The sequence below is a fragment of the Amblyraja radiata genome, chromosome 14, assembly GCF_010909765.2.
Source record: "Amblyraja radiata isolate CabotCenter1 chromosome 14, sAmbRad1.1.pri, whole genome shotgun sequence".
In the NCBI taxonomy this organism is placed as follows: domain Eukaryota; kingdom Metazoa; phylum Chordata; class Chondrichthyes; order Rajiformes; family Rajidae; genus Amblyraja; species Amblyraja radiata.
This window is the reverse complement of record NC_045969.1, coordinates 17,426,440-17,440,256: the sequence shown is the minus strand read 5'-3', so window position 1 is coordinate 17,440,256 and position 13,817 is coordinate 17,426,440. Positions and strand designations below refer to the sequence as shown.

The 13,817-nt window shown below is 42.4% G+C and overlaps 1 protein-coding gene across 4 annotated transcripts in view; it reads right to left on the bottom strand.

Moving 5' to 3' along the window:
• The window catches only part of cmss1 (cms1 ribosomal small subunit homolog), a 53,114-nt gene that overhangs the window by 17,918 nt on the left and 21,379 nt on the right, over nucleotides 1–13,817 (bottom strand). For 2 of the 4 annotated variants that reach the window (XM_033032639.1, XM_033032640.1), the window contains 4 exons: nucleotides 11,793–11,896; nucleotides 10,151–10,231; nucleotides 8,362–8,488; nucleotides 2,138–2,197 (listed from right to left, as the gene is read on the bottom strand). In XM_033032639.1, coding sequence (XP_032888530.1) covers nucleotides 2,138–2,197; nucleotides 8,362–8,488; nucleotides 10,151–10,231; nucleotides 11,793–11,882 — 358 coding nt within the window. In that variant the 5' untranslated portion in view covers nucleotides 11,883–11,896. The remainder of the gene's footprint in view (nucleotides 1–2,137; nucleotides 2,198–8,361; nucleotides 8,489–10,150; nucleotides 10,232–11,792; nucleotides 11,897–13,817) is intronic. The other 2 variants (XM_033032641.1, XM_033032642.1) reach the window with 1 other exon arrangement.

Genomic DNA, 13,817 nt, shown 5'->3' with positions numbered 1-13,817 from the left:
CTTCTACAGGTGCACAGTAGAGAGCATGCTGACTGGTTACATTGTGGCTTGGTACGGCAACCTGAGCATCCAGGAGCGGAAAAGACTGCAAATAGTTGTAAACACTGCCCAGTCCATCATTGGCTCTGACCTTCCTACCATCGAGGGGATCTATCGCAGTTGCTGCCTCAAAAAGGCTGCCAGCATCATCAAGGAACCACATCATCCTGGCCACACACTCATCTCTCCGCTGCCATCAGGTAGAAGGTACAGGAGACTCAAATCTGCAACATCCAGGTTCAGGAACAGCTTCTTCCCCACAGCCATCAGACTATTAAACACAACTTCAAACAAATTCTGAACTATAACAGCCTATTGCACTTTATCTGTTTATTTATGTGTGTGTGTATATATATATTCTATGGTATATGGACACACTGATTTGTTCTGTATTTATGCCTAAAATATTCTGTTGTGCTGCAGCAAGCAAAAATTTCATTGTCCTATCTGGGACACATGACAATAAACTCTCTTGACTTGACTTGACTAGACTATATATAAAATGATGCGACTGACACATGCAGGTTAGGGCTGATAAGATTGAAAGCTTTCTGGAAGAATGCCAGTCGCAGTTTTATATCGATGCATTTTCTTAATTGCCTTACTTATACGGTGAATTTTACAACTTACCGTGCTGGGATTTGAATTTATGATTCCGGGGAACTATTGACAACCATAGTGAATACTCTGGACATTCTCAGAAAACTACTATTAAACCAGGGCCACAGGGCTCAACAATAATACCAACAAAGTAGCAGTGATGAAGGAAAGGAAAGGCATTAAAGTGTGGTTTACTTTTCCATCCTGGGGTCCCAAACGAAGTTACCCTTCCTTCATTTTATTTTCTCTGTCTGGGAACCATTCCATTAGATTGAAACACTGCTGCTAAAGAATGGAAGGTACACAAAAATGCTGGAGAAACTCAGCGGGTGCAGCAGCATCTATGGAGCAAAGGAAATAGGCGACGTTTCTGGCCGAAACCCTTCTTCAGCGTTTTTTCTTGAACACGCTGCTAAAGAATGGCGTGTGTTGGGAACGATGAAACCATAGACCAGCAGTGGCTGGTTTGTCCCATCCCAGGAATTAGCCTCATGAATCTCCTGGATAGCCTACAATATCGGTACATCCTTTCATAAATAAAAGAACTAACAATACATAGTACTCCAGGTGCTGCCTACAAACACCCTGCGTAGCAACATTTCTCTTTTTCTAAGCTCCAATCCTCTTGCAATAAAGGTCAATGTGCCATATATCTCCCCAACTACTTGCTATATCTGCACAAAGTCCACAAATAAGAGCTACACCATTCAGGATTGAAGTTAGGAAACACTTCCATTGAAGGGGATTTTTATTTACCAAGACACAAAGGATGCCATTTGCTCCAGATCAATCCTATCAGTCCCAACCCCCCTTTTTTTAATTTCCCAATAGTCTTTCATGTTAATTTCTTTCACATGCACATCAATTCCTTCTGACTTCGCCACTATACCTACAAAGGGGCATTTTTTAGTGGCCAATTAACAAAGTGGCATATCTTTGGGAAATGGGAGGAAACCAGAATAACCACATGATCACGGAGAGAATATGCAAATGCTTTGGTACAGCACCACGCTCAGAATTAAACCCACGAACCTTGAGCTGTGAAGTGGCAGAATTAAATGCTCTGCTACCATGCAGTAGAAATTTGTAACGCTCAAATGGTAGTGAAAGCAAAGTCAATTGTTAATTTTAAAACTGAAATTAATAGACTATAGATAACCGATGATATACAGGAAATGTGGACATCGGGCTTGATGGGTCTAATGGTCTAATTCTGCTCCTATGTCCTATGGTCTATATCTCGTAAATGAAATATCACAGACAAACATGATTACATTGAACTGTGCTCATGAAAACTTCCTAATTGCCAAAGTCATAAATGTTAGTCGCAGAGGCAAAAACTTTCCATTATATTTCACTGGAGACTAAGATTGTCATCATTCTGACTCTTCTGTGACAGTTATCTATATTATTGCAAGTTCTCAGATAATTGAAAGTATGGAAATGTGGCAAAAAATAACTTTTAGGCCAGGTTTTTACTGTGTAATAACTAACTTACCTTGCTTCAGATAGGAGGATAGAGTATGAGTGAGATCATTGTTCTGAAGAAAACAAGAATCTGAAAAAGCGCAGATACAAAATAATCATGAATAACAAAATAAATTATACTTTAAAAAAGATCACATATCAAAATGGACAATGGCCACAGGCTTCAGCTTCTCATTAGTTTATCGTCAATACACCAGGGTGCAATGAAATTCCTAGTTAGCATGAAGTTCACAGAGCAAACAGTATACATATAGAAATGATAAACACACCGTAATAAATACAATGAGTGCAAAGCAGCAGAATGGTGCAAGATCAGAGTGCAATCCAAAGTAGAACAAAAAAAAATTAAAGTAGAATAATAAAATAACTAAATGAGGTGGTTAAGAGTAAGGGTACTTGGCAGAATCTCTGAGAAATTGAATACGAAAGAGGTGAATGGTTCAGGTCCTTGATAGAACTGGGGAAGAAGCTGGACATATGAGCTTTCAAGCTCTTATAAATTCTCCCGGAAGACAAAAGAGGGAAAAGGGAATGGCCAGAATAGCCAGGATGGCGGCAGCAAAGCTGCCAAGCTTTGTCAGAGCATTTCTGTATTCTAGTACCCGAAAATCAATATTTTACTGAGGAAATCACTATTTTTACGCGGTGCCATTTTGCTGAAAAAAATGTTATTTTTTATGTGCGGTCATACCCATGTAAGAGTACAAAAAAGCATAACGTTGCTACCAATTGACATGTCTTCTACGCACCTTACTTGACAGTGCATTCATTGCCATCTCTTTGTATACTGCTGTTTGAATGGCTGCTTCCTGCTTTTAGCACCAGATGATGATGTAGAAGCCATTTTGGAAGCCTCTCTCTCCCTCCCTCACTCCCTCTCTCTCTCCTTCCTCTCTCTCCCTCCTGCTCCCTCTCCCCTCCCTCTCTTCCCCCTCTCTCCCTCCCTCCATCCCTCCCTCTCTCCCTCCCTCTCTCTCTCTCCCACTCCCTCTTTCTCTCCCTCCCATCACTCCCTCCCCCTTTTCCTTCCACCCTCCCTCCCCTCTCTCCTTCCTTTTTTTCTTTCTCGCTCTCTTATTCCCCCCCTCCCTCTCTCCTTCTCCCTCTCTCCCTCCCTTCTTCTCTCTCTTCCTCCCCTCTCCATCCTCTCCCTCTCTCCACCCCTCCCTCTCTACCCCTTGAGCCCACCCACCGTTCTGTAAAATCAAGGCCAATCCCAATGTAACTGCAACCCCACTGGTAACCTTTCACCACTAGGCTTATCCAAAATTTTGATCTGTATTTGATCTGTATTTTATGAGGAACGTTGAGGGAATATGTGAAGAACCCCGCTTCCAACGCATGCGTGTCATTCTTCAAAGCAGCGGTGTGAGGTCACAGAAAACTATAATGACTTAACATAGTAAGATTATCAAAGAGATACCAGTTTTTGATATGATCATAGGAGGGTGGGAGCGGAGGGCACGTATTCCCTCAACGTTCTTCCTCATAAAATACAGATCAAACTTCAAACTGGTAAGTTCTCGTTTAATCTTACTATTTTACTTCGGAGTCACGTGAGTGACTACGTGAAGATTTCAAAGCTCTGTGACCTCATGCCGTGGAACGAGTCCATGCTTCACAACTGCCTTGAGTATTGGGAGAAAGGTATCGTTAGCAATTTTTGAACACACCCATACAAAAACTTGTGTGATATTACAAAAAATAAATTGATTAAGTTGAAATCATAGCCCTGTAACCTTTCGGGCAAATTATATTATTGAACGTAACATGCTTTCAGAAATTGATGATGGATCCAAAACTGGTTTGTTATAAAACCTTTGGAAAGTCTTTCCCGATGACCATCCTGCCATTCTGAGGATTTGGTCTGTGGGCACCTCCAGAATATTTGCTGCGGACGTCGCTGCAGCCCTGGTGGAATGAGATTTAAAACATTAGTGTCTATTCCTGCCATCTTTAGGACATATTTCAGCCACCTTGAGATAGTTTGGGTCGTGACCCTTTTGTGCGGTTTCTTGTAAGAAATTAACAGAGCCATTTCCTGACCTCGAATGATCTTGGTATTTTCCATGTATAATAGGATATGTTTGGCTATACACAGGCTTTCGTCATTTGGATATGCCATAAATTTGATCACTTGCCCCGATGAACCTGGTCTGTTTTGTTTTATTAAATCATGTATGACAAATACCAGTTTCTCGGGTGAGATCATCAAGCAGTCCAGCCTCAGTTTGTTTAATGACTGGACTCGTTGTGCGGTAACTAACGCCATGAACATAACCATCTTCATGGTCAGTTTCCGAAGTGATAATGATGTTATGGGCGACCAACTTCTCAGCATGGTCAAAACGACACCCACATCCCAGATTCTGTAGTACCTGGTTTTTGGGGGTTTTGCATTAAATATGCCCCTCATAAGTTTTGTTACCAGGGGGTGCGTTCCCACCGTGTGCCGCTCCGTCCTTGCGATAGGTAATTGGAGAGTGCACTTCTGGCACTATTAATGGCACTGTAGCCCAATCGTTTATCACAATGGAGGCTTGTTAGAAATTCCAATACGGCCGGAATGTTCTTGGCTCTTTGGTCTAGGTTGTTGTCAAAGCAGTATTTGCCCCATTTCTTGATATGTCCGAGGTACTGCTTTTGTGTTGACAGTCTTTGTGCTGATGTGATGGGATTCATAGTCCTGTCTGACAGCCCCATGCCGTGTAGTGGGTCTTTCAGACTCTACAAATCAACAAATCCATATTCTTATGGCATGGGTGACTGCCCTCAGTCACTGGATGAATTAGTAAATTTTGGCTATGTCCAATAAGGGAACATGGTTCTAACACCATCCCCTGTATAACCGAAACCACGGTTGAGTAGGCCAATCGGGTACTATGAGAATCCCAGATGCCGAATCTTGTTGAATTTTCCTTAGTATCCGATTGATGAGGCAGAACGGAGGAAATGCATAAAAACACCATTTCCCCCAATGCAGTGATAAAGCATCTGTAGCTTTTGCCCCAGGGTCTGGTTCCCAGGATACATACCTTGGTAGTTGGTGATTCAACCTGGATGCAAAAAAATCAATATCTGGCGTACCATATTTTGCTGTAATTTCAGCAAATACTTTTTTATTTAACATCCATTCCGTGTTTTCGTTAAATTTGCGTGACCTGGTGTCTGCCACTGAATTTAGCTTCCCTGGTAGGTATGTTGCCGATATCCAAATGTTTCTTTGGATACACCATTGTCAAATTAATTTTGCCAATTGATCACAAGATGTCGATATATTTCCACCCATATAATTAATATATATGCCACCTCCACTATCTTGCACCTCCCTCCACAACTAGAAACAGAATTAGTGGCTCCCCAACCAATGGCGCTGACATCTGTTTGTAATACCATAGACGGGTTGTCAATGATGATTGGGTTGGAGCAATACCTAATGTTATGTTCCCACCATTGTAGTTCAATTATAGCTTCTGTAGGTAGCTCCATAGGCCTATCAAAATGACCCTTGTTAAATTTGAGTGCTCTAATTTTTGCTCTTTGCAAATTTTGATAATGTAATGGCCCAAATTGTGTGGCCAGGAATGTAGCCACAATCTTCCCCATTTATCCGGGCTACCCGTCTAATGGAGGGTCTGTTGGTGTTAAGAAGCTTGCTGCAGTCCTCCTGTAGGGCTGCGGCTTTATCTCTTGGTAAAGTTACTAACATATTGACCGTGTTAATGGTGAATGTATGTTCCACCTTTTAGTACCATAGTGGCCTCTGTTGGTTGCTTCATTGGTCTGTCAGAATGATCCATAAATTATTGAGTGACGCGTGTTAGCGCTCAGTAATTTGATTATGTAAAGGTCACGATATCATGTGGCTGGCACACACAGCCCCTAATGCCAATATTCTATTCCCAGTCTGGTGGATGGTTTAGTTCCCTGCAAGCATCCCTTAAGGCTGTACCCTTCCTTACGGCAAAGTCACTGCCATGTGAACCAACCTTCTTCCTGCCTTAATTTAGTAAGAACCAGACTTCCTTAGTTACCAGTGGGTTTCTGTTTCCTTCTGGATCCCCGAGGCCGTGTGTTGTGGGTGTATACATCTTCCAGCATAAGGCGATACCTTTGAGGACGATGTTTGGACGTCTAGGTGAGCTCCAGATTGGCTTCATCGTCCAACTCCTTGACCTTCTAGCTGGGTCACCTCCAAATAAAGGGTTTTGCTTGGAGGTTTGGGGTTAACGCAGGCCCGCGTCAATCCCGGTTGGATGTTCCAGGAGCATAAATAAATGGTTAGCACATTCATGGATTTACAATCCTCGGTGGCCAGCGACAGCTATGGCTAATGTTAGCCCCACCAGTTGATAGCAAGCCACGTGGTCTATGCTAGCTTCTAATCTGGTTAATAGATCTTCCCCAGTTAGTTTTAACTTATCCCTGTTGATTTCCCCTGAAACATAAAACAGACACTCCCTTGTGACTGCCAGATGAGGATGGAATATGCCATCAATTTTGGCCTGCTAAATCCTTCATCTCAACATATAATTCCTGTATTTCTATCAGGAAATGACCAATAATGCACTCTATGACTTGGTGACTAAGAATGGCATCACCTCATAGTTACAGCAATATATCTATTACCTGTCCAGGACTTGACCCCAGCATTCTTCTGATAGAAGAGTCTGCTGGGGAGGGAGAAAGCATGATATAGCCCTATAGAAGGTGCTGCTTTCATCTCCTGGATCTGTCATTCCCTCAAGCACTTCCCTGTAGTAATAGAAGTGAGCTACAGCCCTGTAAAAAGGTGCTGCCACGGGACTTACCCACTAGAGGCTTTCTTCTTGGACCTGCATCCCTCCAACGAGGTATGTTCTCCCAGGTGTAGGTCCTGCAGTGCCAACGCGGTGCAGTGTTCACGGCCCCTGTGCCGTCAGTACTTCCCTGCGGCGCTGCAACTGCAATTCCAGCGCGGTGCAGTGCTCACGGGCACTGTGCCGCCCGCACACCGTTGGCCTGAGCATCCCTCAGGGAGTTCCAACATGTTTCCTTTCACCCCAGACTCACTGGAGGTGAGTAGTTCTGCGGCCCGTTCAGGGTCTGCCCAGAACTGATCCTCCGTGTTCTCCTCTGATGAGGAAGAGACACTGTGCAGCCCCCGAGGGGTACCGCTGTGGGGCTTAATGGTTGCCCACTGTGGCAGCCTCCATCTCCCGGAGTCTGCCACGGAGGATCTCCTTGAGCAACCGCCGACCCCGGTGCTCACGGGCACTGGTCGCTTGCGGTTGTTCTCCAGCCGGTCAAACCTGCTCCAATGCCCGTTAGCTCCAACCGCTCGGGCCGACCCCGGTGCTCACGGCACTGGTCCCTCGCGGTAGTTCCGCAGCCGGTCAAACCGGCTCCAATGCCCTCAGCACTGGCCGCTCCCGGCTGCTCGTTAATCTTAAACCGCTGGGACCGACCCCGGTGCTCACGGCACTGGTCCCTCACGGTAGTTCCGCAGCCGGTCAATCCGGCTCCAATGCCCTCAGCACTGGCCGCTCCCGGCTGCGCGTTAATCTTAAACCGCTGGGACCGACCCCGGTGCTCACGGCACTGGTCCCTCTGCGGTCGTTTTGCAGCCGGTCAGACCGGCTCCAATGCTCTCAGCACTGGCCGCTCCCGGCTGCCGTAGGGACCCCTCGGACCAACCCCGGTACTTACAGCACTGGTCCCTCGTGGTTGTTCCCTGTCCTCGAGCTGCTTCAACCGGCCCCGGTAATCTCGGCACTGGCCGCTAGCGACTGCTCCAAGCCAGACTCGCTTGAGACTGGCATATGGGACGTCTTTTGCTTCGCTTCCCGCCCGGCCGAGAAGTGAATTTTGCCGGTGCGGGAGCAAAGTCGGGCACAGCTGTTTCCTCTCCAGAAGTTTCGCGTGCCGTTGCTGCTGCTGCCGGCTGCCCGCACTGCCCGTTCTCCCCCGCCAATTTTCCGCAGCCTTCATGGATCCGGTCCATGTCTCCACCTAAAAGGTAAGTGGAAGGAACGCAGAGTCTCTTACCTGCTGCTCCCGACTTTCAAATTCTCCACTAGGGGAACATTGTTCCCCCTGCTGTGACTCGTTGCAATGCGTGTAGCGATATGACACGCATGCGTTGGAAGCGGGGTTCTTCACGTAGTCACTCACGTGACTCCGAAGTAAAAGCAAAATCTCTAGTTTTCAATGGATGAGGGCGTTATTTTACGTTTGGGGAAAAGTGCTCTTTACCTGGTAGTTTCAGCTCCTCAAGTTCTATTACAGATCGTTCATTTTTGAAGTACTGGATGATCATTTTCTGCAAATCAGCAGGGGTAGCAGGTGTTGGAGCAGAGCTTGCTAGAACATCGGATATCTTCTACAATTGCAAACAACACAAAATGAATTTATCAATTTTGAAACACCAAATTTATAAAAGCACTTAGATCGCCCCCAACTCTTTTCTAAATATACCAATCATTTTGTGGTGACAAGTTTGGAAATCAGGATTTAGCGGAACATTTTGTTGTGCTCGATAAATCACTGGCTTCAGGCAACAGAGTATGCCCGACACAGTCCTTTATGGTGGTTTGCGTCCATTCACCCTCTCCCGTGAGACAATCATTGGACCGTCCAATCAGTCCATGCCACACAGCCTGTTGTGTGCATTGTTTCTGCACTACTTGCGGTAGGTGATCCGCCCAACTTTTGCAGTGTTTTGCTCAGCAAACTCAGCCATAACCAGAATAGTGTGGGAACATATTCGGAAACATCTACTTGTTTTCGAAGGCTTTGGAATGCTGTGTTGTTGATTTTGCTGCCAACTCAATTTTATCTGACATGAAGATAGACACAAAAAGCTGGAGTAACTCAGCATCTCTGGGGGGAAGGAATGGGTGACATTTCAGGTCGAGATCCTTCTTCAAACAGCTGACATGGTCAGTTTGACCCTTACAATACACATGTCTCTCAAACAAAGGGTTGTATGTCAATGACCTTCCACATTAGTTCTGAAAATTCTTAGTTTGACAGGTCTGTGGTATTTGTCTAGTAAAAGAAAGACCACTGTTGGCTTGGCCTGTTGTCATAACACCAATAGGTACACAGTGTGGGCAAAACAATGAAGAGCATTTTGAAAGAGAAATGGGTCACTCATTGCTAAAACTAATCTTCCACATATCCAATCGCAGAAATAATTTTTTCATCCATCGCGAGGTTCAATAGAAGTATGAAAAAAGATTGTCACGTAACCTCTCAATACCCGTAAATAAGGATAAAGGTATTGTTTTATTATTGTCAACTGTACTGAGATACATTAAAAAAGCTTTTGTTTGCATGTTATCCAATCAAATCAGATAGTACCACACGTGAGTCCAATCAAGACACACACGTACAACAGGTAGAGCAATGAGAAAAGAGAAGAGAAATGAGTCAGAGGATGTGCGAGAGGATTAAGCCATATCATGAGAGAACTCCAAACATTACTGTGCTAGGATACACAGAGACAAATTTGTAAAGTGCATTCAGATGGCTCCAATATATACAATGCAAGAGCTGTCCCACAAACCGGAAACCATGAGAGGATGGAATTGGACAATGCAGAGACAGTATTTAACTGGACAAAGTGGTCAAACAAAAATAATAATACTGTGTGCTCACAGGACTGGAAAGTCTAGTGCATGAATTTGATAGAATTCAATGCTGTGAAAAGAGAAGACATTCACACAGGAAGCTTTGTGAGAGATGTACATGGAAATGGATGGCAAGGAAACCATTAAGGACAAGATTTTAAAAAGTGATTACAGAAGGGAGTTGTCAGTGGGAGCTATGGGTGGTTTCTAAAGATAATGAAAGGCATACAAAGCTACTATTCCAAGGAAATTATGTCATTAACACTAATGGCAAATACAGATGCCAAGAAGGGTGATTGTGATACTAGTGGATTAAGTGAGAAGGTGAGTGAATAAGCAGGAACCGACATATCATGTTTTACCCACTCATTTTCTTTCATCCTTTTCTTCTTTTACATAGAGGCAGTTACCTTTTTTCGCTTCCTCCTCTTCGGTAGACATGCTTCAGGTGGTTCTTCTATTAATACATCTGTAAAAAAATCTGTATGCTGCTGAGAAAAATAAATAAATGTAATGACTATTATTATTCTCATACTTTCAGTAACTGCCTCAAGGCCAATGATCATGAGTTACGAGAGTATAGCATCTGCACATTTAAACATCAGGAATGGCCTTCAAAATGGATGAGAATGCTGCTCCATTTATGAAAACAATTTCAATTAAATAAAATAGGTTCAGAATTTATTTTTGAAGATACCTTAGTTTTAACAGTTAACATTGTACTGGGCAATTAAAAGAATATTCCTTATTGACAATCATACGTTCAATAATTTCTTATTATATTGGGCACACTGCAGTTTTTCTTGTGAATTTTTCTAGTTATGGTTTTTGTGCATTAAAGTCAGGATATAAATTTTGCAACCATCAGATATCGTGCCCATAAAATTAATTCAATTAGAAAATACTGTGCAAAATGTCAGTTTGATTTGCAAAATGTCATGCTAAATTTGGCAATATTTGTTATTAGCTAAGAAAGAACATGTATCTTTCACAATTTCAAAATGCCCCGAGGCTGACTAATGATCGAATTATTCTGAAAATTCTTTTCACATAAGCAATGTTGGCATCAAGAGCCATTCATGTTAGTCACAATATCTTTGGAAGTTGAAAACTGTTTCCACAGAGACTTCATCATGGATAATAATCCTTCAACATGTTAAATGTTAGTCCACTGCTGTAGACGGCTGTACCTGTCATCTTGTAATGCATTTTCAATCTGTAATGCCTATATCCAATTATGCATTGATTTCAATAACCAATTAAAGATGGTAAGGAAAAGCAATTTGGTCTAGAATGGTGTGTATTTTGTTTATTTGAGTGCTATGTGAATGAACATGAACCTGTCTAAATATGAGTCCTGCTTGCTCCACTGACAAATCTTCTAAATCAAGTTTGCTTCAAATGATATAATTCCTTGTGCAGTGCACTGTTCCGTTCCACCAGTTAGCTTGTCTTTAACAGCACAATGCTATATTTGGACCTGTATTCTTTTGATTCAATTTATATCAAAGGAGTTTTATACGACTTTTATCTTAATAAATCGATATGCACGCCACATTTTCTTGTTTGAAAAACTTATGATACCCCAATACCATCATTCTGTTCTCTCGTCATATTCTAAGAAGTCAACTGCTTTTTTTTTTCTATTTCTGAGGTCAGATCATCCAATCCATCTGCAATCTCAGTACAATGCCTGCTGAATATCTTTAACAAACAAGTGGCCTTTTAGTATACTGCCGAAGATTGTTAAGAGAGTGTTGTGCAATCCTGCCCCTCAAATTAGGAGTCAGAATGTTTAACTTTATTGGACCTTGAATTTATTCCCAATCACAGAATTGAAGATTGGTTTATGATTTTCAGAAAGTCAAGTCAGGCTGGGACATATATTGGAACTGGAATAGCGCTTGATCAAGGAAATATTTTTGAATGCTGGCATGGTGTTTGTTAAATAGTTTCCATGGTACCTAGTGTGAATTGTCCCCTCAGTTCTCACTTGTTATATGAACCATTCTGCTACCAAATAATGTAACATACAAAAACATTTTACATTACCTTTTTATACTGTTTGCCAAGGGCAGGCTGTGGAGTCTCACCTCCCTTCTTTCTTTTTCTTGTGGTACTCTGCTCTGACACACTGTTCATCTTTTCAGATATACCTCAATTAAATTGAAGGAGAAACTTTAGAACACTCACACAAAAGCATAAAAGCTTTCCACAAAAGCTGCTTAGAAGTTAGAATCCCATCCTGAATAATGTGGATATCTTGAGGAGTGATAATGGTTACACCATCGTAAAAGATTTAATGCCTCCAGAAGCAATAAATGAACAGAACACTGGCTTGATCCCTCGATAATTTCCTGTCAGCCAGAGAAAAATCTAAGTGCTGCAAAGGGCTTGCAACTAAGGTGCCATTAACAGGGCTTGCAACTAAGGTGCCATTAACAGGGCTTGCAACTAAGGTGCCATTCCACAGAAAGTGAAACTCCTCTATGACCAACTACAGCACTTTCAAACTCTGGCCTTTGACTCAATGCTTGCTGCAGTATATCTGCCATTAATCTTCTCAATCACTTCACTTTTTCCTTGGATGTCCCCGTCCCTATTAAAACCTTTCCTCAACCCCAATCTTGTCATTCTGTTTGGTATGAACCCCAATTTTATTCCAGCAAAACCGAGGACATAGAATTGAGCATGTTTGCCACTCAGTTACCTGAGCACTACATCAGCTTCCTCTCATTTCTCACTTTCTAAACTGTTGTCATGAGATCTCATCCACTGTTGTAACATAGGTCTGCCAACCTCCAGCCTCCTTTTCTCCTTTAAAATTTTCAAACATGTTGTCATCTTCCAAATGTGGTTTATTCCTGCAATGCCATGTTTGATCTTATTGGAACAATGTCCATTCCTGCTAAAGCAACCAAATGGTCCTAATCAAAATTGCCAGTTCAATTCTGTGGTTGCTGAGGTACATTGTAGTACATTACAGCTTCTTGGTCTTTATTTATACTGCATTGTTGTACTATAATTTTTCTGCTCTTGCATTCAATCCACGAACACAATAATGCAAGTAGTGCAAATGCTTTCTTAATCATCTTGAATACCTGTACTGCTGCCTTCATGGATCCCTGGACATGTACACTGAGATTCATTTGTTCCTTGGCTCTTCCTAGGATCTTGTCATTCATTATGTATATCATATGTCATAATTCCAAAATACTCACCACACATTTTTCAGGATGAAATTCCATCTGCCATTGCACTGTCCATTTGATGAACTCAGCAAAATAATTCTATAGCTATAAGCTACCTGTCTAACTATCAACAACACCACTAATTTTTGTGTCATTGCAAATTTATTAACCATGCTTCCTAATTCACACCCAGATCAATAATATATGTAACAAATAGCAAGGATCGACATACATATTTTCTGTAATCACTCTTTGCCTGTTATTACCAAGCTGACTTTTGATCCAATTTGTCCATTTCTAATTTTCATCTAAAGATAAACACAAAATGCTGGAGTAACTCAGCAGGTTAGGCAGAATCGATCGAGAAAATGGATAGGTGATGTTTCGGGTCTGGACCCTTCTTCAGACTTTTGTGTTGAGATGCTGCCTGACCCGCTGAGTTACGCCAAAATGTTGTGTCTATCTTTGGTATAAACCAGCATCTGCAGTCCATTTTCATTACATTTCTAATTTTGATCTGTTGGCTAATGTTCTATCCAGTCACAACCAGAGCATCTTCAGCTTTGCTTGTCATCCCTGAATTTGCACAATAATCGATTCTTGGGTCCCTCAATGTAGATAATGCTCTTCACTGGCATATGCACACTCACAGTTTTTCTTGAACACTCCACTAATTTTGTTGTTGTCAGACTGCTCATCTGATACACATTCCTGAAAGGGCCACAACTTCCTCTGGAAATCATTGGGAAGTCTGAAGTCATTTGTCTTGGCTTCTACCCACACATTGTCTCAGGCTGATGTCAAGATTTCATGAACTCAACATTTTACCTGACCCCAAGATGAACTTATGATATAATTCATTCCCCAACATAAAGTTTCATTTATG